A 25,802-nucleotide genomic window follows, 5' to 3' on the forward strand; every position below is an offset into this window, starting at 1 on the left:
AAATTCATAAACAAATTGCAGCAATTTAGAATGGACACAAAAAAGCAGTAAAATTATGAAATTATCCACAAATAAATTAAATTCTGTGTTAATATAGAAAAAAGTGGATAATTGAGTGGTAATAGTTACAGTAAATAGCTTAACATTGACATTAGATATTGTAAATAAAGCTTGGACATTTTTTTGTGCCTTAATTTTGATGCAGAAATAATTTGTTTACTATTTGAAAGTGTCGTGTGGTTTTTGGGGAATTTTTGATGATTGTGTGACTTAATTTAGTGGTAATTTGCAGATGGAAGTCAGCTTTAGATATCATCTGATGTGTGCCATGGATCACAGTTGATCTATACGGACATAAAATGACATAATTCTTTTATCATCGTCATCAAGGTGAAAGGAAGGAGGGTTCATACATCATCCCTACCTGTGTGTCACTCAGACCAACAATCATCCTCAATTAAGATTCATAATTGCTAATTTCCATTCTAAATTGTCAATAAAAGTTTCAAAAATTCATTAAACATTGATAAAACATTCATAAAACATTCATTAAACATTTAAAAACATTCTCAACCAAAACTCAAAGCAATCTCAATGCTCAAAACATCCCAAAACATTCAAATTAACTTACCTGTAGCATCAATAAAAACATTAAAACATTCATCAATGTTTCCTATCCACTTGACACAACAAAGGGCACTCAACATCACAAAAATTCCATTGTTTTGATAATAAATTCCAACATAATCGCAGTCGTCTGTGAAATTTAATAATTTTAATTAATTTTGATATAATTTTGTTGATTATTGAGCATTTAACAGCAAGTTCCTGCAAAATGGTTGATTTTTCATATGGAGTCATCACCGGTAAGTCACAAAAATCATTAAAATTTCCAAAAAATCATCAAAAATCATTAAAAATTCCAAAAAATCACCAAAAATCCAAAAATTTCAAAAACACTCAACTTCACTTCCAATTTTTCAGTCTCCGACACTTGTCATCGTGGCGAGGCAATCGACAAAAGTGGACCAAAAATCAAAATGCTCCTTCAAAACTACTTTAATGCCTTTAAAATATCCCAATCGACAGTTCCAGACGAGATTGTTGAAATTGAGAAGATGCTTCTGTACTACTCAGACATCCTCAAGCTTAACTGCATTATTACAACTGGCGGAACTGGATGTGCTCCACGTGATGTGACTCCAGAGGCTACCAAGAGAGTCATCATCCGTGAATTTCCGCAACTTGCTACTCTCATGCTTATGGAAGGACTCAGAAATACAAGATTTGCAGCACTAACCCGAGGAGTTTGTGGAATTCGTGGACAAACTTTGATTCTTAATTTTCCAGGCAGTGTTAAGGCATGTACGGAATGTTTTGATGCTGTTCGTGAGCTATTGCCACATGCAATGGAACTAATTTGTGATATGAAGAACAAGACTAAGGAGACTCATCAAATTATTCAGGATGTTAAGCCTGTTGATGGTCCACCGGCTTATTTTGAGATTGCTAGGACTGAAGAGAAGGAGAAGGAAGTTGAGGGAAAGCCTGGAAGTGATGAAGGTAAGGAATTAGGGTAAAATGAGGCTCTTGATGCTTTAAAAAGGCTTTTGATGCTCTAATGAAGCTCTTAAAGCATCAATGAAGCTCTAAAGACTCAAATGAAGCTCTTAAGGCACAAATGAAGCTCTTAAGGCATCAAATGAGGCTCTTAAGGCATCCATGAAGCTTTAAAGACTCAAATGAAGCTCTTAAGGCACAAATGAAGCTCTTAAGGCACCAATGAAGCTCTTAAGGCATCAAATGAAGCTCTAAGGACTCAAATGAAGCTCTTAAGGCATCAATGAAGCTCTAAAGGCACAAATGAAGCTCTTAAGGCACCAATGAAGCTCTTAAGGCATCAATGAAGCTCTTAAGGCACCAATGAAGCTCTTAAGGCATCAATGAGGCTCAAATAAATCTAATGACCAATTTCCCATCTTTCCAGTATCATCATCAATATCAAAATCAGTAGCTGATTCCTCAAATGACTCTAAAGTCGGTCTCTATAAAGCATTATCATCCACAACATCAAGTCAGTCCAAATACACTGACTTTTCTGAATTTTTGCCTCAATCATCGACATTTTTAGGTGATGCAATTTTAGGTGGAGTCACTGACAAGTCTGAAGACTCAATCAGCACATCCAGCACAATTTCAGCATCAACTGCTCAAGCTGTTCCACAAACTGCAAGTGGAAGTGCTAGAAGAAAAAGTTTAATTGAGAAACAGCCAGATCCAGTTCCATCAACACCACCAAGACACGTCTGTCCACATAAGACAGCAAATCCATCCGATGAGACCGACCGCAACTCACCATACCCAATGATTGATGTCGGTAAGGCACTAGACATCATTTTCGATAAAGTCGCTCTAATTTCCAAGCCAGTGACTTACAAAAGTCCAATAAATTGCCCGCCATTCCGTGCCAGCATCAAGGACGGATATGCCATGAAGTCATCGTCAAACTCACCATTCCGTCGGGTTATTGGATTTGTTAATGCTGGCGATAAAATCATTAAAACTGACTTTGGTGCCGACGAATGCTACAAAATTAATACAGGAGCTCCTATACCTGAATATGCTGATTGTGTCATACAAATTGAGGATACAAAGTTAATGTCAAAGAAGGATGATGGAACTGAAAATGAGATTGAGATTAATACATTTCCAAAAAAGAATTTGGACATACGCAGCATTGGTGCTGACTTGATGCTTAATGAGCTTATGTTCACTACGTCTGGTATTATGGATGTTGCTGAAAAGACGTTTCTTGCATCTGTTGGACTGTCTTATAGTCAAAAGATGCCAAAAATAGCTATTATATCCACTGGTGATGAGCTTGTGGAACCGACGTCCGGTGACCTGCCAGAAGGTAAAATTTATGACTCAAATACGACAATGTTGAAGCTTTTATGTCAAAAGTATGGATTTGAGGTCAAATACACGAGAATTGCCAAGGATGACTATAGTTCCTTAAAGTCAGTCGTTGAGGCAGCCATGAAGGACTGTCAAGTCATAATCAGCAGCGGCGGTGTGTCTATGGGCGACAAGGACTTTGTTAAGCCACTTCTTAAGGACCTTGGCTTTCATATCCATTTTGGACGTGTTAATGTGAAGCCTGGCAAGCCAATGACATTTGCATCCAATGGAACTGGAACTTCTGTCTTTGCATTGCCTGGAAATCCAGTTTCAGCTTTTGTCACTTTTCATATTTTCGTTCTGCCTGCATTGAGATTTATGTCGGGTTTCTCAAAGACCAAGTCAGTCCTTCCAACAATCTCAGTCATCCTGCAAGATTCAAAGTACGAATTGGATCCACGACCTGAATATGTTAGAGCTACAATATCCTACAATAATAAGACTGGACTTTATGGTGCACAAATTACATCAAATCAGATGAGCAGTCGAGTTGCAAGTCTCATTCATGCTGATGTGTTGCTGCAACTTCCAGCTGCGTCGGAGATACAGAATGGAGTGATTGGTAAGGGATGGAAGTTGAAGGCATGCGTGATTGATCAATTCTTTGTGACATCTGTTGTTGATTAGGCTTTGGAGGTGCTTATAGGCTATTTTCTAGATTTTAACGACTTCTACCGACTCTTACTGACTATTAGCGACTCCTACCGACTCCAATCGACTCCAACCGACTCCTACAGACTCATACCGACTCCTACCGACTTTTACCGACTCATACCGACTCCTACCGACTACTACCGACTCCTACAGACTTCTATCGACTCATACCGACTCATACTGACTCCAACCGACTCTTACGGACTCTTATTGACTCCATCCGACTGCTAGCGACTCCTACAGACTTCTATCGACTCATACCGACTCATTCCTACTCCTACCGACCCCTACCGACTGCCTAAGATGGCTCTAAGAGCGTTAGACATAAACGACCCCAATTTGATGATAAGTTAAGAATTTATATCCAAAAAAGTTGCAATTTTATTCAATTATTTTACAATAAAAATGTCAAAAATTTAATGAAAATGATCAAAAAAATCGTAATTCCTCCAAATTTACTTCCAGTTCCATTAGGTGTCGTGGTGACAATTCCATCAAAATTATTAAAGCACAACTCAAATTCCCGATGTTGATCCAAATTTGTCTCATTCCAAAGGGAAGCTCCTGTGCATATGTTAGCTTGGAATACAGCCTGAGTCATTAATGGACGGAACCTGCTGAATATTCCACGCTGTATGCCGTCAATTCTGTTAAATGAAAAGTCAATGTGGAACATGTGTGGATGTTGACCGAATAAGGTGATTGGAAGTCGGGTGATTCTATTGAAGGACATTGTCAGGACACGCTGGAACGACCCCAAACCTAAAGACACTAAAGGCACGAATATACCGTCCGGCAGTGCCTCAATTTGATTCTCCTGGAAGTTTAATGTGTGCAGGTTGACTAAACCTTGAAATAATTGTGGATTTAAGGTTCTTATTGATGCCTGAGTGACCTGCAGCACTTGAAGATTGGTCAGTTCCTTAAATGTGTCTCGTTGAAGGTTCGAGATCCCCAATCCAGTCAGCAGCAGTTCCGTTAAGTTTGTCAAATGATTAAATGCATTTTCCGGAATTTCCTCGCCAATTTCAACAATCCGCAAGTATTTTAGTGACGTTGGAAGTGACTGCCAGGCAATTCCAGTCAAATTTTGATTCCCGCCAGCTGCCAGCACTTCCAGTTGTTGGAACTGTGACAAAAAGTTGAAATTAAACATTGGAAATCGATTTTCGTTGAGCCTGATCGTTTTGAGCCTTAAATGTCCATTAAGGAGGTTCATGACTTCCTGTGCATCAGTCAGTCGGTTCCATCCGATGCTGAATTGCTCCAAATTGACAGCATTCACAAAGTTGTTCCTGCTTAGTGACGTAATTTGATTATTTTCGGCATCAAAAATCCTCAAATTTGTCATATTAAGCAGCAAATTGTCCGGAAATGACGTCATCGTGTTGGACCTCATTGAAAAATGCTCAAGTGCTGTTCCGTCACCAAACAAATCATCCGGAAGTGCTTGAATCCTGTTAAAATCAAAGTTGACGCGCCTTAAATTCCTGCAATTTGCCAGCATTCTTGGCGGAAATCGAGTCAGCTGGAAGTGCAGCCTCATGTTAAGCACTTCCAATTTGTCACATCTGTCAAATGCTGTTTCACTGACTCTGCTTAAGCCTGAACTACTTAAAGACATAATTTGAAGATTAACAAATTTTCTCAAAACTTCACCATTAAATTGAAAGTAGTCAGGATGTATATGCACAACTGCTCTTACATCATCGTCAGTATGTCCAGGTAGATGAGTTCCAATGATATTTAGGACACCATTTGGGTGTGGATTCGTTGCATTATGCAGGTCACATGTGTAGATGTTGTCGGGGTCATATCTGTAGATGCAGAGGGCTGTGACGTTTGGGTAGTCATTTGGAGGTTCTTGTTGGACTGACTGATGGGGTAGGAAAGTGAGAAGTAACAGGATATGAAGGATGGTCGAAGATTTTGAGGTTAGGTGTGTGAATTTTGATGATTTGAAGGTCATTTTGGTGACTAGACGTCAGTTGTGCCTATAAGTAGTCAAATTTGAGCTGTCCAACTAAGCAGCAACTGTTGAGCTGACCATCAACTACCTAAAAATTCCCTAGACTGAAAATTGACCAAATTAAGTCACTCCGAACTTAAAATGTCTCCGTCTGAGTCAACGGACGGAATCAAACTGCAATATTATCGCAGTATATCTGTAGACTATAATCGCACAGCTTTTTTTTGTATCTGATAAATTTGATAATGATAAGCATGTACTACACCTATATACCTTTTTTGAAAAAATGTCTCTGATTTGCTAGACTTTATCGTTAGTCTAAGCACCTTACCTTCCTTAAAAAATTCAAATAATAATCTAGGACTACACATTGTAGTCTATGCTGAGCTTTATGGTGAAAATGACACAATAAGCTTGGATTTTATACTGAGTTGCAAATGGAGGAGCAAATAGGGATTGACTCCTAAACTCCTCCTACCCAACTTCATTCTCTAAATGCTTCCTTCTGGTCGCTGTATCAATATTCTAAGAAAGTATCATACTAGTCGAGTCTAGTCGAGTCTAGTCGAGTCTAGTCGAGTCTAGTCGAGTCTAGTTGAGTCTAGTCGAGTCTAGTCGAGTCTAGTCGAGTCTAGTCGAGTCTAGTCGAGTCTAGTCGAGTCTAGTCGAGTCTAGTCGAGTCTAGTCGAGTCTAGTCGAGTCTAGTCGAGTCTAGTCGAGTCTAGTCGAGTCTAGTCGAGTCTAAGTCGAGTCTAGTCGAGTCTAGTCGAGTCTAGTCGAGTCTAGTCGAGTCTAGTCGAGTCTAGTCGAGTCTAGTCGAGTCTAGTCGAGTCTAGTCGAGTCTAGTCGAGTCTAGTCGAGTCTAGGTCGAGTCTAAGTCGAGTCTAGTCGAGTCTAGTCGAGTCTAGGTCGAGTCTAGTCGAGTCTAGTCGAGTCTAGTCGAGTCTAGTCGAGTCTAGTCGAGTCTAGTCGAGTCTAGTCGAGTCTAGGTCGAGTCTAAGTCGAGTCTAGTCGAGTCTAGTCGAGTCTAGTCGAGTCTAGTCGAGTCTAGTCGAGTCTAGTCGAGTCTAGTCGAGTCTAGTCGAGTCTAGTCGAGTCTAGTCGAGTCTAGTCGAGTCTAGTCGAGTCTAGTCGAGTCTAGTCGAGTCTAGTCGAGTCTAGTAGATGCTGACATGCAGGTAAAATGCTTGGCTTTGCATAAATTCAATAAAATTCACATAAATCTGTTCTAAATGTTCTATATTTCACTACAAAAGGCTATAACTACAAAATAAGAAACATCATGTCTATTTCCAGCCTTATTAAAGCTCCTGCAACAAGCTACAACCTATCAATCCTGTCCCAAACTCATATAATCAATTATTTCATCAGACATCCAACAAATCCAATCAAAATGATTCCAAAAACTTCAAAAACTCTAAAGTTCCTTCCACTTCCACCAGGTGTTGTAGTTCCAATACCAGCAAAATTATCAAAGCACGTCTGCAATCGCCTGTTTTGATCTAAATTTCTTGCATCTGTAAATGCCTCATTAATGCAAATATTCGACCGTAGATCTATATCCAGCACGTCATTAAAACGTCCAAAAACGCCACGTTCAATTTCATCAATTTCATTTCCAGCAAAGCTTATTTGACGTAGAAATGGATGTGCACCGAATGCATTAACTGGAATACTAGTCAGCTTGTTGTTCATCAGGAACAGTCCATGCAGGAACTCCATATATCCAAGATTCCCCAAATTTGAAAAGACACCTTCCGGCAGTTCCTCAATTTGATTGAAATTCAGATGAAGAAGTCGCAAACTTACAAGATCGGCAAACAGCTGTGGATGTAGAGTCGTCAGTCGAGTGTTCATGATCAGCAGTCGTCTCAGCCATTTCAAGCCATTGAAGATATTCGGCGGTAAGGTTGTAATTCCACTTCCAGTCAGCAGCAAGTCTGTCAAGTTTGTCATTCGATTGAATGCAGTTGCTGAAATTTCTTCACCAATTCCAGTCACACCTAAGCTTGTTAAGCGTGCTGGAAGTGCCTGCCAATTGATTCCGGTCATGCCTTGACCTCCGCCGACGGCCAAGTCCACAAGATGTTGAAATTGTTGAAAGAAATTCAAATTAGGCATTGGGAATGGATTGTTCATGATTCGGATGCGTCTTAACCATGGCTGTGCTGACAATATAGTCATGACTGACTGTCCGTCGATGATTTCATTGAAGGAAATGCCAAATTCTTCAATTCTTTGTGCTGTCCGGAAGTTATTTGGACTTATGCTTAGAATTTGATTCCCAGACACATTAAATACCCTCAAATTTGACATATTTTCTAGTAAGTTTGTTGGAAATGATACCAAATTACCGGCAGTGACCACAAAACTCTCCAAATTTCGGTTAGTTCCAAATAAGTCACCAGGAATTGTCACCAAATTGTCACTTAATGATGCATCAAATGTCCTCAAATTTACACAATTCCTTAACATTTGCGATGGCAAGGATGTCACTAAATTGCTCATAATGTTCAGTTCCTGAAGCTGTCCACAACTGGCAAATGCATTCTCATGGATGAAGCTCATCCGGACATTGACAATCCTCAATATCCTCAAATTCACAAATGTCCTCAAAACATCACCATGGAATCTATTGACAGTCGATTGATGATTAACAACAAGTACATCAGCATTTCCATGACCAGGTACATGCGTACCGGTGATGGTCAGCGTGTCCGATGGATGTGTAAGAGTTCCTTCAAATAAATTGCACGTGTACCGACCGGAACCATCAAAACCGTACTGACATGTAGCTCTGACGTTTGCTGGCTGGACGTCCGATGACTGCAATGAGTCGTGGATTAAAATTGTCAGAATTAGGATGAATGCCTTCATATTTTGTGTCCACACTTGACTTGGTCAACTCAAAAATCTTGACTGAATTTTTATCAACATTTTGCATTCATTTTATATTATAAAAAAATATTGGAACTAATGATAAGCGCTTCCGATTTTTATCAACAGCACTTTTTCCAGGCTTAAGATGTTGATCATATCTATCACGTAGACATAAAAGTATGTCGTCATATATCTCATCACTGTTTACTTTTTATTTTGATACTTGCGATAAGATTTTCAAATTTCTTGTGCTTAAGGCTGCTTAATTCTATTGATATTTATAGACTTTTGGATATTATGGATGGATTTTGTGGATTTTCTTGATAAAATTAGTGACGTACTTAGCAACTTACTTTGTTGGTCATGCTGATCAATTGTCTATGACCTTTCATAGACGTCACTTAAAGCTGGCTCTATAGCTGGCTTCCATCTGCCAATTACCGGTACCAAATGCCATGCAACTTCTATCAACAGCTTCTGTCAATCCATCGGACACACTGACTATCACGGGTACGCACGTACTTGGTCACACAAATGCTGATGTCCTGGTTGTTAATCATCAATCGACAGTCAATAGATTCCATGGTGATGTTTTGAGGACTTTTGTGAATTTGAGGGTATTGAGGATTGTCAATGTCCGGTTGAGCTTCATCCATGAGAATGCATTTGCTAGCTGTGGACAACTTCAGGAACTGAACATTATGAGCAATTTAGTGACATCCTTGCCATCGCAAATGTTAAGGAATTGTGTAAATTTGAGGACATTTGATGCATCATTAAGTGACAATTTGGTGACAATACCTGGTGACTTATTTGGAAGTAACCGAAATTTGGAGAGTTTTGTGGTCACTGCCGGTAATTTGGCATCATTTCCGACAAACTTACTAGAAAATATGTCAAATTTGAGGGTATTTAATGTGTCTGGGAATCAAATTCTAAGCATAAGTCCAAATAACTTCCGGACAGCACAAAGAATTGAAGAATTTGGCATTTCATTCAATGAAATCATCGACGGACAGTCAGTCATGACTATATTGTCAGCACAGCCATGGTTAAGACGCATCAGAATCATGAACAATCCATTCCCAATGCCTACTTTGAATTTCTTCCAGCAATTTCAACATCTTGTGGACTTGGCCGTCGGCGGAAGTCAAGGCATGACTGGAATCACATGGCAGGCACTTCCAGCACGCTTAACAAGCTTAGGTGTGACTGGAATTGGTGAAGAAATTTCTGAAAATGCATTCCTGAATAACATACGACTCAGCTAAGGAAGTAAGTAAGAAAATACAGTTTATACAGCTATTCCACAAAGGATGAACACTTTTCTTTATTATATCATTCAACATTCTACAAATTATTGACAGCCAAACTCAAAATTCCAACAAAAATGCTTACAAAGCTCATAAATTTCCTAAAAGTATTTACAGCACTGCTGGGTGTTGTTGTCGTTATGCCTTCAAAGTTGTTGAAGCAAGGCTCAAGCAATGGATTCTCATCAAGATTTACTTCCTCAAAAAATGCCCTTTGTACACAAATATTTCCAACAAAGCTAATTAAAGCTGGCTGTGGATTAAATCGACTAAAAAGTCCACGTTGAATTTCATTAATTTGATTATTTTCAAAATAAATGTAATTAAGGTGTGGATGTTGACCAAAGGAACTAGCCGACAGCCTTCGAAGTCTATTTCCAAACATGAACAGTCCATGGACAGACTCATTAAATCCAAGATTGACCAACGGTGTAAAAACACGATCCGGAAGTTCCTCAATGTCATTAAAGCTTAAATGAAGTGCCCGGAGCTTCCCCTGACTTGTAAATTGGTCCGGATGGAAGGTTGTTATGTGTGTGCCCATGATGTCGAGTCTGTCGAGGTTGACCAATGGCTTGAAGGTGTCAGGCTCGAAGGATTTGATGCCATATCCACTAATGTCCAAATATGTTAAGTTTGGAACTCCAACAAATGCATTTTCAGGTACGGGTTCACTTACGGAGTAGATTCTAAGGACTTGTAAGGTTCTGGGCAGGAACTGCCATCCAATTCCAGTCAAATTGTTGTTACTGCCTATCCACAGCTCCTCCAAGTTTTGGAACTGTGTAAGGAAGTTGAAATTGAACATTGGGAATGGATTGCTGGACAGGATGATTCGTCTTAGTCCAAAATGTCCATTAAGCAGGCTCACGACTGTCTGTGTGTCGATTATGCTGTTCATAGATATGTCAATGTCCTGTAAATTTAAGGCACTGATGAAATTTGATGGACTTATGTGCCTTAATTGATTATTTCGGACATCAAATCGTGTCAAATTTGGCATATTTGTCAGTAAATTATCCGGAAATGACGTCAATCGACTGAATGGCAGGCTGATGACTTCAAGGCTTCTTGTGGCACCAAACAAGCCATCAGGAAGTGACGGAAATCGACTGGAACCGGCAATAAATCTTTTAAAATTTTCACAATTTGCCAACATTCTTGCTGGAAGTTCCAACAGCTGACTATTGGCACCGATGTCAAGTTCCTCAAGCTGTCCACAAATGTCAAATGCTGATGGACTTATTGACTGTAAAAATGTGGCCCGCAAGTCAATCCTCCTTAAATTTGGAAATCTTCTCAAAATTTCACCATTAAATTGGTACATCATTGTATTGATGTGCTGCACACCATGGACATCAGCGTCTGTATGGTTCAGCATATGAGTTCCAACAATATTCAAGACATCCGTCGCATTTTGGGTACGAACATTGAATAAATAGCAATTGTAGCGATTTTGTCTGTCGTAGCTGAATATGCAGTGAGTTTCGATGATGTTGGAACTGCTGACTTGTTGTTGTTGTAAGGAGTTTTGAGGAATTGATGTGAAAATGAGCAGCAGGAAGGTCAATAGCTCAATTGAGGAAATTTTTGGTTCCATTTTGATTTTTTCACTGATTTTCAAACTGATTATTTGAATTTTTTGACTATTTTTGGGATTATTGGCAATTATGGCACTAAAATCCCCAAAAAATCCACTAAAATCCCCAAATGTCTCCGCAGACCACAAAAAAAGCACGTGACTTATTCAATCAATCTTCCTCAAATGGAAGTAAACTGTGAAATAAACATGGCTGTGTGTACATTTTAAATGTACAGCAAAAAAGATAAACTGATAATGGAAATCCATCAGCAGTGGAGATTCCGATAAAAAAATAAGGTATTTACTGTGACGATAAGGTGTCTTAACTGGGAGCAATTTGCGTCAAAATAGTTGTTTTGAGACTTTTTAGTGATTCATGATATAAAGAAAAAGAAATTGGGGGTTTTTGCGTCATTGATGTTGGGTATTGTTGTGAAATTTGTGAGGGTTTTGGAATTGTGAAGGGAAGTGGAATGAAGGGGTCATAGTCCGACACATCCCGTCTATCTCCGACCCACCGTCCTTCCCCATTTTTTGCGCCTATTCCGTTCCGCTAAGGACGAGGCCAGAAATTTCAATTTATTTCATGATAATCACTCACAAATTAATGATTTAATTCCAAAACTGGAAAGGATGGATAGTGTTAAGGAAGAAGGACTGATGTGGGGTATGGGAGGAGAGTGATGGGTTGACCGGCCTCCTCTCTCACAATATTCCAATCGAAAATCAACCTTGTAGCATTCGTCCTTACTTTGAACTCACAATTTTGGGGTTATTGTACCAAATTTGAGGCAAGCACCCTACTTATTTGATCGGTAAGGCACTTAACCGATTCAATTTCACGGCTAACCGTCCATACGGTAACGTAAAGATGCACATGTACCTTAGCGACCATTAAAGATGTCTCAAGATTTCACTACACCCTGAAAAGTGACCCTTAAATCCCCAAAATAATCAAAATTCAATCAAATATCTTCAAAAATTCTTCATTTTATTCAATAAAATTCATCAAAATTACACCAAAAACCATAAAAATCAATTCAAAATTTCCAAATTTTCCACATCCATTCGGTGTTGTCGTCGGCACTGTCGTTATTCCATCAAAATTATCAAAACATTGTTGAAAATATTCCTGAATTTCATCAGTATCTATCACATCCCAAAAGCTCCTGCTGATGCATCTGTTGAATCCAAAGCCAACCTGCGTCATTGACTGATTGAATCGACTAAAAAGTCCACGTTCAATTTCGTCAATGCTGTTGTGGCTGAATGCCAAAAAAGTTAGATGTGGATGCTGTCCAAAGACACTTATAGGCAGCCTGGTTATCTTATTGACACGTAAATTCAGACCTTGAGTGGATTCATTGCGTCCGAGGCTGATTAAAGGCACAAAGACACCATCCGGCAGTTCCTCAATCTGATTGTCATTCAAGGTTAGGATTCTGAGGTTGGATTGACTGACAAACAGCTGTGGATGTAAAGATGCTAAATTAGACCGCACGACACGAAGCTCCTCGAGGTTCATCAGTTCCTTGAATGTATCCGGATGGAAGCTTGTGATTCCAGTTCCACTTAACCTCAAAATTCTCAAATTATTCAGCCTGTCCAATGAATTTTCAGCAATATTTTCACCAACTTCATCGACTGTTAATGATGTTAAGGAAGTTGGTAGGAATTGCCATGATATTGACGTTACTTGTGGACGTCCACCGATGGCAAGTTCCTCAAGGAATTGGAACTGCGACAAGAAGCTGAAGTCGAATATTTGGAAGTAATTGAAGTTGATGATGATCTTCTTAAGTCCCAAATGTCCATGAAGGATGTCCATCACATGCTGCGTGTCACTAAAATTATTCCATGCGATGTCAAATTCCTGCAAATTTACAGCATTCAAGAAGTTATTCGGATGTAAAAAATTGACATAATTTCCAAAAATCCTGAATGTCCTCAAATTTGTCATATTGGACAGTAAGTTGTCAGGAAATGACCGCAATGGACTTGACAGCATGTCAAAAACTTCCAAATTCCTTGAATTTCCAAACAAGTCTTCAGGCAGGCTTAAAGCTCTCAAATTTGGTGCCCAAAAAATCCTCAAATTGTGGCAATTCCTTAACATGCCTGGCGGCACTCCCTGCATGAATCCATTAAATCCCATATGCAGCTCCTCCAGCCGTCCACAAACTTCAAATGCATTTGGATTTATGACATCAATTTGGACACGTCGTAGCTCAATAAACTTCAAATTTACAAACTTCCTTAAAGCTTCGCCATTAAATTGAGCAAATGATGCATTTCTGTGGATTAATGCCTCAACATCGATGTCTGAATGACGTGGCATGTGAGTTCCGTTGATGACTAGGATGTCAGTTGGGTCTGTAAGGACTGCATTGTTAAGTTCACATGAATATCTATTAAGATGGTCATAGCTGTAGATGCAGGTGGCTTGGACGGTTGAGGAGGTGTTGATTGTGTGCCGTTGGGATGATGGATGTGGAAGGGAGGCTAGGATGGTCAGGAATGATGCTAAAATTGGTAAAATTTGGATTTTTGGTAGTTCTTTCAGCATATTTACTGAAAATAAGGTTTAATTGTCCCAAAAGTCAAAAATGTTGATTCTAAGCTTGAAATTGATGCAATCCGTTCCTACTTGATGCAAAGAATCGAAAATACTGAGATATTGTTCTTGATAGTGTGCCTCAATATCAAAATCATTATGGCTACTTTTCAATTTCAAGATAAAAAGCTGTGATTTATCTGATAATTGCTGAATTTTGATATAAGGATTAGTAATTGACGCAAAAAATGGAACTCCATCGTCGTAATAATTTACGTCACTTTTTGGCAATCTTATCGGTAACGATGACTGTTTATATGTGACGTATTATTTTTCATTTTTAAGTATTTTTAAGTAAGATTAGATATAGAAAATTATGTAATTGAGCAGCTCAATTTGAACTTAGAAATTGTTTGAAAAATGACGTTTTTTTATATTTTTGTACATTTTGGGGTGTTCCTTAATCTCCATGGTATATCTTATCCTACTCGACTCACCCGCAGACAACCGACCCCAGAGTTGGCATGACTCCATTGGATTAGCATCTTTTGGACTTTCGGAGTTTGAGCCTGTTTGAGACTATTTGAGACTGTTTAAGACTCCCTTCATATTTAGCTGACACACTCAATGACGCGGTCTTGATAAGAGAAATTCCAACGGTAAAGGTTGATTGTTGTTCTTATCTAATTCTGAACTCAAAACAGATTAGACGGACATATGTAGATTAATTTTTATCAACATTTTTGTTCAGCAGTCTATGATTTTAGAGTATTGATAATGTTCAGTTTTATAGTATCATTTGGTTAAAAAAGGCACTTATTTTTGGGTATTTATATAATTTGTGAAGGTAAGGTTTAGTAAACCGCGGTTTATAGGTTGAATACCAGGTGTCTAGAGTCCCTTAGCAGGCAAAGATACCGCTTTTAGGTACCGTAGAGGTGTTTTTGTAATATGATAGCTTACTCTTTGTCTGTTAAGGGTCAGGCACTACCTTTGGCATCCTTAAAACTGATCATAAGCATAATAAGCTATCAAATTTACTTTCAGGCATTTAATTCAGCTTTTAACATCAACCAGAGCCAATCCAAGCATCAAATCAATCAAAAATGACCCAAAATTCAATCATCCCATCCCTAATCCTCTCAATCTTATTTCTAATATCCACCATCCCATCTCCATCAACCCAACAATCCATAATCAACATGCCATCACTAACCCCAGCATCATGTGACTACAAACATGATCTACAGAACCGCTACAGCTGCTACATCACAAATTTAACAGCAATTATGAGTGAGCCACTTCACATTGTTGGAACTCACCTTCCAGGCTACACAGATGATGATGTCCTGGCTGTATATCATGTCAATTGCAGGATGAACAGGTTCAATGGTGAAGTTATGAATAAATTTGCAAATTTGAGGATTTTGAATTTAAGACGAACACATTTGCATTTAATAAGTCCAATAGCATTTGATAGATGTGATAATTTAGAGGAACTAAATATTGAGGGCAATTCTGTGACGTCACTGGTTCCATTGCTGTTACAAAATTGTGTAAATTTTAAGAATTTACATGCATTTAACAACAGAATTGCGAACATTCCGGAGAATTTATTTGGCAGCACAAGAAGCCTTGAGGTCTTTGACATCCACAGGAACCGATTGCCGTCCGTACCTGGAAATCTATTCCAAAATATGACAAATTTGAGGATGTTTGACATCGGCAGTAACTACATATCAGAATTAAGTCCAAATATTTTATTAAATGCTGTCAATTTAGAGTACATTGACATATCCAGGAACAACTTTGATGACCAGCAAACAGTCATGCAGCTACTGACTGGACATTTGGCACTCAGGAACATCCAAATGTTCAGCAACTTATTTCCAATGTTTAGCTTCAATTTCTTCACACAATTCAACAGACTTGACAATTTAGCAGTCGGTGGACTTGGCAATTCCAGTAATATTGCATGGCAGGCACTTCCTGCATCACTAAGGCTGCTCAGTACTTACGGAATTGGCGAAGAAATCCCTGCAAATGCATTCAATCGACTAACAAGCTTAACAACACTTGACATATCCGGAACCGGCATTACAGTCCTCCATAAAGACACATTTAAGGCACTGACCAACCTCGAATGGCTGTTCATCATGTACACAAGCATTAAGACAATCCATCCAGAGCTGTTCATCAGTCAAGGAAATTTACAAATTTTATTCTTAAATTGGAATGAAATTGAGGAAATTCCAGCTGGTGCGCTGGCACCGCTGGTCAATCTTGGATATAACACAAGTGAGTTTGGACTTCATTTCTTCGGCAATAAGCTACAACGACTGTCATCAAGTTCCTTTGGACAGCATCCACATTTAGATTACATTGACTTCTCATTTAATGAAATTATGGAAATTGATCGTGGAATATTCAGCAGGTTCAGTCCAACTGTGTCATTTTTTGGACTGAGATTCAATAACTGCACACATACAGCATTTTATAATGCATCGAATTTGGATCAGGACAGTGAGGAGATGCTGTGGTGTTTTTATAATTATGAGGGAATGGAAACAACGACACCGAATGGGGTTGGGGGTAGTTTTAGGGGATTTCGGGTTTTTGTGCTGATTTTTGTAGGAATTTTAAGTGTTTTTTAAGGAATTTATGGAATAAAAGTTGGTAATTCAGAGATAATTTTGTGTATTTTTATACTGGGTATGGGGTATCACGGGGGGTTGATGGACTTGACGTCGGGAAAGCTCAGGCAAGCTCAGGCAAGCTCAGACAAGCTCAGGCAAGCTAAGGCAAGGTAAGGCAAGGTAAGGCAAGGTAAGGCAAGCTAAGGCAAGCTAAGGCAAGCTAAGGCAAGCTCAGGCAAGCTCAGGCAAGCTAAGGCAAGCTCAGGCAAGCTAAGGCAAGCAAAGGCAACCTCAGGCAAGCTAAGGCAAGGTAAGGCAAGCTAAGGCAAGCTAAGGCAAGCTAAGGCAAGCTGAGGCAAGCTCAGGCAAGCTAAGGCAAGCTCAGCAAGCTAAGGCAAGCTAAGGCAAGCTCAGGCAAGCTCAGACAAGCTCAGGCAAGCTCAGGCAAGCTCAGGCAAGCTCAGGCAAGCTAAGGCAAGCTAAGGCAAGCAAAGGCAACCTCAGGCAAGCTAAGGCAAGCTCAGCAAGCTAAGGCAAGCTAAGGCAAGCTCAGGCAAGCTCAGACAAGCTCAGGCAAGCTCAGGCAAGCTCAGGCAAGCTCAGGCAAGCTAAGGCAAGCTAAGGCAAGCAAAGGCAACCTCAGGCAAGCTAAGGCAAGCTCAGCAAGCTAAGGCAAGCTAAGGCAAGCTCAGGCAAGCTCAGACAAGCTCAGGCAAGCTCAGGCAAGCTCAGGCAAGCTAAGGCAAGGTAAAGCAAGGTAAGGCAAGCTAAGGCAAGCTAAGGCAAGCTGAGGCAAGCAAAGGCAACCTCAGGCAAGCTAAGGCAAGGTAAGGCAAGGTAAGGCAAGGTAAGGCAAGCTAAGGCAAGCTGAGGCAAGCTGAGGCAAGCTCAGGCAAGCTCAGCAAGCTAAGGCAAGCTAAGGCAAGCTAAGGCAAGCTAAGGCAAGCTAAGCTCTACTCCGTCCTCAACAAAGCCCGTCGCTATGTCAACCAACTCTTATCAATTGATAACTTAATGTCTACTTTTTCCTCATAAAAGTTGATGACCTCAGACTGGATTTTTTGATACAAAATGCTTCAAAATTTCATTAATTTAGATAACTTCTTATCAAGTGCTGATTCATTCTTATCAAAATCTATTAAATCCATACTTTCGAAATCTTTTTCATTCAGTTTGATTTTTGGCACTGATAAAGTCAGTGCTGTGTGACAATTTGTGGATATTAGCTGATTTTTGGCAATTTTAAGGACAAAATGGAGCAATTGTCATCGAAATTTCTAATTTTTCTGGCCATCTGTGCCTTAATTCCACATAAATCCATCCAATCAACATCAGTCGATGACCATACAGGATCAATAGATGACCACAGAACAGTAATTGGAACCTGCGTCTACAGCTACAGTATACAGAACATGTACACATGTCATCTAGAACAAGCAGTCATCCTCAATCCAACAGATGTCCTTCAAATCACTGGAACTCATATGTTAGGTCACACAGATGAGCATGTCCATTCTGTCTTCTACCGGAACTCCACAATTGCCTTTTTTAATGGCGAAATTTTGAGAAAATTCATCAATTTAAGGCAAATAATCCTAGCTGATCAAGGCTTACGGCAAATTATGCCAAATGCATTTGAATTCTGTCCAAATTTAACTGAATTACTGACTGGAATTGACGATCAATTGACATCACTTCCTCCACAAATGCTCAGAAATTGTGCAAATTTGCAGTCATTTCAAGCTTTTTCGCACAGTTTAGTGGACATTCCTGAAGATTTGTTTGGTTCCACAACAAATTTAGTTGAATTTTCTGTTTCCGGCAATCAGCTACGAACGATACCCGAGAATCTGCTGGTCAACATGCGAAACCTTCGGGTGTTCAGCATCGGAACTAATCAAATATCGCAATTAAGTCCAAATTTACTCAGAAATGCACCAAATTTAGAGGAATTTCTATCCACGGCCAACGGCTTTGTGGACCAACAAGTCATCATGAATGTCCTGACTAATCAGCCAAACCTACGTCGACTGCTGCTTCTGAACAATAATTTTACACGTTTCGACTTTGGATTCTTCGCGCGATTCCAAGGACTTCGAGAAGTGCAAATTGGATCATCCCGTGGACCTGCCCTGACTCAAATCTCATGGACATCACTTCCAATACACTTAACAAGCTTAAGAGTCGATGGAATTGGTGAAGACATTCCTGGAAGTGCTTTTAATCATCTGACGAACTTGACATCCTTAACATTGAATGGACTTGGCATCAGAAGCCTGCCCAGCAACATCTTCACGCCATTAACAAGGCTGCAAAGTCTGTCCATCACCAACACAAACATTCGAGTCCTTCCTGCTAATTTATTTGCAAGTCAAACTGCTTTAAATGGTTTAAACCTTAATAATAATCAAATTGAGGAACTTCCAGCTGGAATTTTCGTACCACTTGTCAATCTTGGTGCTTTAAGTTCCTTTCAAGGCATTCGAATTGCTTTTAATAATCTCCGACGGCTCAACATTAATGCATTCGGTCAACATCCACGGCTACGCTACCTTGACTTCTTCTTTAATAGAATTAATGAAATTGAACGTGGACTTTTTAGCCGGTTCCATCCACATTTAGATTATGGTAATTTTATGGCCAATGTCTGCATTGATCGAACAATTTTTAGTGGTGTTAATTTGGATAATGATGACAGGTTTACGTTGTGCTTTAATAATTGGGCTGGAATTACGACACCGGCACCTACAACGACTACAACTGAAAGTGCTGATTCAATTCCAACTACGACACCTAATGGAAGTGGAGAGATTTTTAGGAAATTTGAAATTTTTGTTGTAATTTTGGTGGGGGTTGTTATGATGGTTTTGTAAGTTGGATGTAGGAGATCCTAGCAGGCAAAGAGGATGCTTTTTAGATAAGCCACTACGGGCTACGGCACTATAGATAGAGAAAGGCCAGTGTGGTACCTAAAAGCAGTCTCTTTGCTTGTTATGGAGATTATCAAGTCAGTGTGGCACATAAGGGGGAAAGTCAGACGTGGAATAGGTAGAAGAAGGTGTGATCCCCTCTGGATACACCTCCTGGTGTTCTACACTGACAGTGTGTGTGCTTTAGATCAATTTAAATCGAATAAAAACTATATTTTGTAATAAATTTAACACATTATTTTTGAATTACACGTGCCTTGATAAGACTATTTAGTCATTAACGCATGACTTGCAGGTCAACAGCACTCGAGTATTTTGCTAAATTGCGTCAATTTGTTATCTAATTATGGGAAAAATTGTAAAATTTGTTGTGTCACTATGAGTAAAAATCTATTGCCTATTATACGACAGTTTTTTAGCAGCTATGACGATTTCTGGGCATTTAGCTGCTGTGACTAAGAATTCGTGCATTTATTACGTAAAGCAATTGGTATTTTTTATCCCCTTTTCTTCAGCACGTTCAATTATATTGATTGAGTAGCCTTACATCATCATATTACGAGCAAATCCATACTATTGTAAATATTACTTAGAAAGTTGCATAAGATAAGATAAGCTTTAGCTACAATTATTTATAAATGACGTTTCAACAAAGCCAAAGGTCCAACTAGATTTTTGAATGAGGAATCATAGAAATTACTATTTTTTTTAGATATTGCCTAATCCTTAGGGCTTTCAGAATTGTAAGTTTTGATTATTTATCGAGGCCGAAGTCGAAATCGAGATCGAGACCGAGACTTCAATTGAATTCAAAGTTCTTGACAGCCGAGCGAATCATAGTCTCTGATTCAAGAGCGCCGATGCAATTAAAATGATCAAAAATTCATCCCATTAATATCCATTAATAATAAACACAATTTGTGAATAATTCCTATTATAAGCCCTCCTAAATTCTCAATACAATCTTATCAAATAATTTGGTATAAAAACGATAAAAAGATATGATGACTTAGTTCACGTGTTGTTATTCATTGCTAATCATTCGATTAATATTGTGCAAGAATTGAAGGCTGTTAAAATTATTTTGGTATATTTAAGTCAATTCCAGTTTTCCAGTTCCAACTCTTATTTAAGACTGTCTAAAATTGGTGAAATAATCTACAAACCAGCATCAACATGCTAGTCAAAAGCTCATCCATAGCCATCTGCCTTCTGGCATTTTTCACAATTTTCCCACAAAATTCAACTCAACAATCAGTCATCCCAGCAACATGCACATACAGCTACGATACACAAACAGGATTTTACACTTGCCGACTCACTTCAGGCATCGTCGCGAATCCAACAGACATCCTCAACATTACAGGCAATCACCTGCCAAATCGAGCAGACAGTGACGTCAAAATTGTCTGGTATCCAGCCAATAACATGCAGTATCTAGGCAGTGACATATTGAGGAAATTTGAAAATATGACAATCTTTAAGCTTGACTGTATATCATTAAAGGAGATTAATCAGGATGCATTTGAGTACTGTCCAAATTTAGAGCAGTTTATATCCACACTGTCCAATTTAACGACATATCCAGCACAAATGATGAAAAATTGTCAAAAATTGAAGGTTTTCACATCAATGTACCAAGAATTTACAGTAATTCCAGAGCTATTTGGTGACATAACAAGCCTAGAGGAAGTGAATCTGTCCAGCAATCTCTTAGCATCCTTGCCTGACAAGCTAGTCCAAAATAAGCCAAATTTAAGGATTTTCACTATCCGACACAATAGATTAACTGAATTACCGATGGATTTCTTTGCAGGATGTCCAAATCTGCAGGAAATCGACCTGTCCATGAACCAATATGACGACCAGTCTAAAGTCACGCGGGCATTCAACGGCAACACAAATATCAAGTCATTCGACCTGTTTTTTGCCAGGATTAACAACTTTAACTTTACATTCTTCGAGCAGTTCCAACAACTTGAACAGCTGGTCATTGGAGGTGACTGGATGACCGGAATATCATGGCAATCACTGCCGAGCTCATTGACAGCACTGGCTGTCATGTCCATCGGTGAAAAAATTCCAGAAAATGCTTTTAATCATCTTGGGAACTTGACATGGCTGTCACTGTCTGGATTGGGTATATCAAGCCTGCATAAGGACACATTTAAGGCATTGACTAAGCTTGAAGGTTTGTCAGTCACAAGTGCTGCTTTATACAGTCTTGAACCTGAATTATTCGCTAATCAAGGCAATCTGGTGGACTTGACACTCGCATACAATTACATTGAGGAACTTCCAGTTGGCATTTTTGCGCCGCTTGTTAATCTTGGAAAGGGAAATTCACAGGATGGAATTAATATGTATGAAAATAGAATTAAAAGGCTGAATATCAGTTCCTTCGGTGAGCATCCACATCTTCAAGAACTTAACTTTGCATCAAATAGAATCGACGGAATCCAGCGTGGACTTTTCAGCAAGTTCAGTTCCAATATTGTCAAAGCCAATTTCAACTCAAATTTATGCGTTGATGAACTTTTCCAAAATCCAGGCAATTTGAATGAACATGAAAGTCTGAAGTGGTGCTATGATAGCTGGGAAGGAATAACAACGACATCAAGTACAACAACTACAACTACAACAACTGCACAGCCAACAACAACACCTAGTGGAGCTGGAAGGAATTTTAGGATTTTTGAGATATTTGGGATTGTGTTGATTGGGTTTGTTGGAAGTTTTGGGCCAATTTATTGAATAAAATTGTGATGAATTTGGAAATTTTGAAAGAAAAATTGAAATTTAACGTTTTATATCTAATTTGGGATTTTACAACAGATCCAGGACTCCATTTTGGAGTCGAACATTGGAATCTCAGTGAAATCCGACTCCCGGAGTCCTGCAAACTCTGGTTTTTCTGAATGACAATCTTTTCTCAATTCTAGGGTTGTTATCAAGGACATTTCTGTTATTAAACCTTAAAGATCACCTGTGTATGAAACTGCTCATAAACTATTTAACCAAGAAGTGACCATTTCATTTTTCCCAAATAAACTGAAAGAATTTGATCCAATCTGACGTCTTCTTAGTGTCTCTCATCAAACTATGAACTATTAAGAAGTACTATGAGGCAAACTACTCTTCTTGAAAATTTAAGTTCAACTTCTTAATCAAAGAAGTTATCCAGTAACTCGCCATTTAGTCATGACGTGAAGAGTAAAACAGTATTACTGACTCAATAACTCAAAGTTCAATTTTAAATCGATAAAAAACAATAAATTCAATAACGCACGTATTGTCGATTTCCAATTTTATTTGTAATCTCCTACGTCATTTGATTGCTTTATTGTTCAGTTAATTCATTCATAAACACTGAAAAATAAGATTATAATGAATCATCATTTTGATAGTAATTTTGCTCAATTTTGCAGGGATTTTTCTGGCGATGTGATGACCGTACCGAGTCTTAAGGTACGATATGATATAATTCCATCAATTCTTTATTACTTTACTGTATCATCGGTATTTAACAAGCTTCATGTCCGGTATATTCAATGAAATAGTTCAGATTTCGAAGGACTCCAATGTTAAGGGGTAACCACTTGAGTTAGGACTCCAAATTGACTCCACTATTTTCTGGAACGTTACTCCCCAGTTGACTTTTTGGAATTTTAGAGTCCAAACTCCCATAGTCCTCCCAACTCTTCAATAGTTCCACATTAGTCACCCTCAAATACAATATCTCAAAAATTCTACTTACATAACAATATTGACACAAGATTAGCAATGACCTCCAATTTTGTTATTTTTTTCTAAACAAAGCTTATCTACAGTTATAGTAAAAAGTGCGGAAAGTTCGATAGTAAATTGCCCAACATGCTCTGTTATCACCCAAAATAAATACTACTTTAATTGATAAAAAATATGTTTTTAATGTTTTTATGAGCTATGCTGAGTAGTGCTGCACTTTTAGTGTAGTTTTGACGTTGAACATAACAAGAAGAAGTGCTGACATAAATTTAAAGACATTTTGGATTTGAAAATTGAATTTTTTGGATTGTCTAATTCTTAGTTCTCAAATTGATATTATCTGCTGGTTAAGAGTCAACATAGATTGACTGTAAAGTGCCTGAAAATCATCCTAAAGACTATAAATTGATCTGTTGTTCTGGATGAAGAGTTAGGGCAATTTAGTGTAAATTAGCACAGTTTAGAGACAATTAAGCTCAAATTGACCGAAAAATCGACCAAATTATCCAAAATTACTCATAAAAAGTCATTCCGGATGGCACAGGTCACTAAAAACATCAGATTAAGGCAACAACAACCTAATTTGGTATCCGAGACTCAACTCAATACCTCCCTAACGACAATCTGCCGCCTGATGACTTCTTCATACCAATTTAACCCTAAAACATCAGCATACCTCCTCCTAATCCTCACAATCATCCCATTCATATCATCACAACCAATTACTGCCACCTGCAGCTACCAAAATGACCCCATTAAAGGCTACACCTGCACTCTATCAAATATCTCAATCCTTAATTCAACAGACACCCTAGAAATCACTGGAACTCATCATCCCGACCACACTGATGATGACGTCATGTCCGTTATTTTTTCATCATCAAAAATTTCATTTTTTAACGGAGAAATATTGCAAAAATTCAGCAATTTGAAGCATATAGACTTAGTTGATCAAGGATTGATGAAAATAGCTCAAGATGCATTTGATGTTTGTGGAAGTTTAGAGGAACTGACCATAGGAGTCGGTGACTTTGCCAATTTTCCTTCAAAAATGCTCAAAAATTGTGGAAATTTGAAATTTTTTAGTGCCAAAAAATTGAAAATTAAGGAAATTCCAGTAGATTTATTTGGAGATGCTGGAAAGTTGGAAGAATTTTGGGTACCGGGCAATCAGCTGACGTCACTGCCTGAAAGGTTGCTTGAAAATATGCAAAATTTGAGGATTTTTGGCGCTCAAGAAAATAAAATTAAGGAATTACGTCCAAATTTCTTCAAAAATGCTGTAAATTTACAGATCCTCAATATATCCAAAAATGAGCTTAAGGACCTGAATATGATCATTAGTGGACTAAGTGGACTCAGTAACCTCGTCAATCTTGACTTAAGTTTCAATGACTTTTCAACTTTTGACTTCAAATTCCTCTCAAAATTCACAAAACTTGAGAAACTTGTCGTCGGATCCAACATGGGAGGTGAAATGACCGAAATTTCATGGCAGTCACTGCCAGTGTCACTGTTGGACCTGATAGTCTATGAAGTTGGTGAGGATCTGCCGGACAACATGTGCAGTCAGCTTGTAAACCTAAAGTCACTGTCAGTGACTGGATATGGAATTAAGAACATCCCAAAAGACACTTTTAAGTCACTTGGACATTTGGAACGGCTGTCTGTCCAGGACACAAGGATTAAGGCTTTAGATCCACAGCTGTTTGAAGGCTTAACATCCTTAAGTGACTTGAATCTAAATTACAATTATTTGAAGGAACTGCCAGTTGGAATATTTGCACCGTTGGTCAATATTGGCAGTAAGGATGACAGTCATGGCATTCACATGAAATCCAACAATATTTTGAGGTTAAATGCTGATTATTTTGGACAGCATCCACACATGAAGACATTAGACTTCTCTTTAAACTTGATGGACGGAATCGAACCTGGAATTTTTAAGAAATTCAATCCAAATTTAAAGCTTGTAAATCTACAAGGAAATGGATGTACAAAAATGTTGTTTATGGATGTGAGCAATTTAGATGATGATGAGAGGTTGAAGCAGTGTTTTGATAATTGGGTAAATTCACCTGGTGGGGTTGGATATGGATTTAGAAAGTTTGAAGTTATTGTAGCTATTTTTGTTGGATTTTTTGTGAGTTTTGTAGCTAAATAAAGTTGAAATATTGAATTTTTGATGAAATCTAAGCTTTTTTTTCTGAATAGCTGAATAACTGATATGGAGCCTCCGTTACAGAATGTCCAACAAACGACTCCTAGACTCTCAAGCGACACAAAGGAAGTAGGCTCCGATAAACCACTTTTACTAATATTAAGTGGAATACCAAATGAAAGCTGCTTCAGTTTGGCGTCTATATGACTTTCCAATATGGACTGCATTTAGCATTTAGAGCAGCTTGGCGTAGGTCGGCTATGAAGGAATGTCAATTAGATGTCAAAAATGAGAATTTGTACACACTTTGTGATTTAGCCGGCAATAAAGTCAAATGAGAGAGCTTTTGCAGCAATCTAGGCTCCAATAAGTAAGTAAGAGCTAGCTTCGTACATGCTCCATATCCGGAGTTCCG

General features: G+C 38.6%; 6 protein-coding genes across 6 annotated transcripts; 3 read left to right on the forward strand and 3 right to left on the reverse strand.

The window, feature by feature from the left end:
* Window positions 1-473: 473 nt before the first annotated feature.
* Window positions 474-4,041, forward strand: cin (Molybdenum cofactor synthesis protein cinnamon). Its single transcript, XM_070652286.1, has 3 exons — window positions 474-866; window positions 985-1,563; window positions 1,988-4,041. The coding sequence occupies exons 1-3, from the start codon at window positions 836-838 to the stop codon at window positions 3,586-3,588; spliced, it is 2,211 nt and encodes a 736-aa protein (XP_070508387.1). The 5' UTR covers window positions 474-835; the 3' UTR covers window positions 3,589-4,041.
* Window positions 4,042-6,943: 2,902 nt separating this feature from the next.
* LOC139099736 (leucine-rich repeat-containing protein 15-like) lies at window positions 6,944-8,829 on the reverse strand. Its single transcript, XM_070652249.1, has 2 exons — window positions 8,818-8,829; window positions 6,944-8,410 (listed from the first exon to the last, which is right to left on the reverse strand). Exons 1-2 carry the CDS (start codon window positions 8,827-8,829, stop codon window positions 6,944-6,946), a joined length of 1,479 nt encoding a protein of 492 aa, XP_070508350.1.
* A 985-nt stretch (window positions 8,830-9,814) lies between these two features.
* Window positions 9,815-11,377, reverse strand: LOC139099737 (leucine-rich repeat-containing protein 15-like). The gene has a single exon (XM_070652250.1). The coding sequence runs from the start codon at window positions 11,375-11,377 to the stop codon at window positions 9,815-9,817; it is 1,563 nt and encodes a 520-aa protein (XP_070508351.1).
* Window positions 11,378-12,350: 973 nt separating this feature from the next.
* Window positions 12,351-14,041, reverse strand: LOC139099738 (carboxypeptidase N subunit 2-like). Its single transcript, XM_070652251.1, has one exon. The coding sequence runs from the start codon at window positions 13,923-13,925 to the stop codon at window positions 12,351-12,353; it is 1,575 nt and encodes a 524-aa protein (XP_070508352.1). The 5' UTR covers window positions 13,926-14,041.
* Window positions 14,042-14,964: 923 nt separating this feature from the next.
* On the forward strand, window positions 14,965-16,592 carry LOC139099777 (leucine-rich repeat-containing protein 15-like). Its single transcript, XM_070652296.1, has one exon. The coding sequence runs from the start codon at window positions 15,020-15,022 to the stop codon at window positions 16,565-16,567; it is 1,548 nt and encodes a 515-aa protein (XP_070508397.1). The 5' UTR covers window positions 14,965-15,019; the 3' UTR covers window positions 16,568-16,592.
* A 1,210-nt stretch (window positions 16,593-17,802) lies between these two features.
* LOC139099739 (protein artichoke-like) lies at window positions 17,803-25,390 on the forward strand. Its single transcript, XM_070652252.1, has 3 exons — window positions 17,803-19,386; window positions 21,448-22,202; window positions 24,151-25,390. The coding sequence occupies exons 1-3, from the start codon at window positions 17,803-17,805 to the stop codon at window positions 25,388-25,390; spliced, it is 3,579 nt and encodes a 1,192-aa protein (XP_070508353.1).
* The last annotated feature ends 412 nt before the right edge of the window (window positions 25,391-25,802 follow it).

This window comes from Chironomus tepperi, unplaced genomic scaffold, assembly GCF_022539635.2.
Source record: "Chironomus tepperi strain 1889 unplaced genomic scaffold, CSIRO-AGI_Ctep_v1 contig_486, whole genome shotgun sequence".
Lineage (NCBI taxonomy): Eukaryota > Metazoa > Arthropoda > Insecta > Diptera > Chironomidae > Chironomus > Chironomus tepperi.

Coding starts and splice junctions, on each gene's coding strand:
- cin (XM_070652286.1), top strand. CDS start 836: ATGGTTGATTTTTCATATGGAGTCATCACCG. Junction 867..984: donor TTCATATGGAGTCATCACCG/GTAAGTCACAAA, acceptor CCAATTTTTCAG/TCTCCGACACTTGTCATCGT. Junction 1,564..1,987: donor AAAGCCTGGAAGTGATGAAG/GTAAGGAATTAG, acceptor CCATCTTTCCAG/TATCATCATCAATATCAAAA.
- LOC139099737 (XM_070652250.1), bottom strand. CDS start 11,377: ATGGAACCAAAAATTTCCTCAATTGAGCTATTGACCTTCCTGCTGCTC.
- LOC139099738 (XM_070652251.1), bottom strand. CDS start 13,925: ATGCTGAAAGAACTACCAAAAATCCAAATTTTACCAATTTTAGCATCA.
- LOC139099777 (XM_070652296.1), top strand. CDS start 15,020: ATGACCCAAAATTCAATCATCCCATCCCTAATCCTCTCAATCTTATTT.
- LOC139099739 (XM_070652252.1), top strand. CDS start 17,803: ATGGAGCAATTGTCATCGAAATTTCTAATTTTTCTGGCCATCTGTGCC. Junction 19,387..21,447: donor GGAAATTTGAAATTTTTGTT/GTAATTTTGGTG, acceptor TTCTTCGAGCAG/TTCCAACAACTTGAACAGCT. Junction 22,203..24,150: donor TTTGGGATTGTGTTGATTGG/GTTTGTTGGAAG, acceptor GCAAAAATTCAG/CAATTTGAAGCATATAGACT.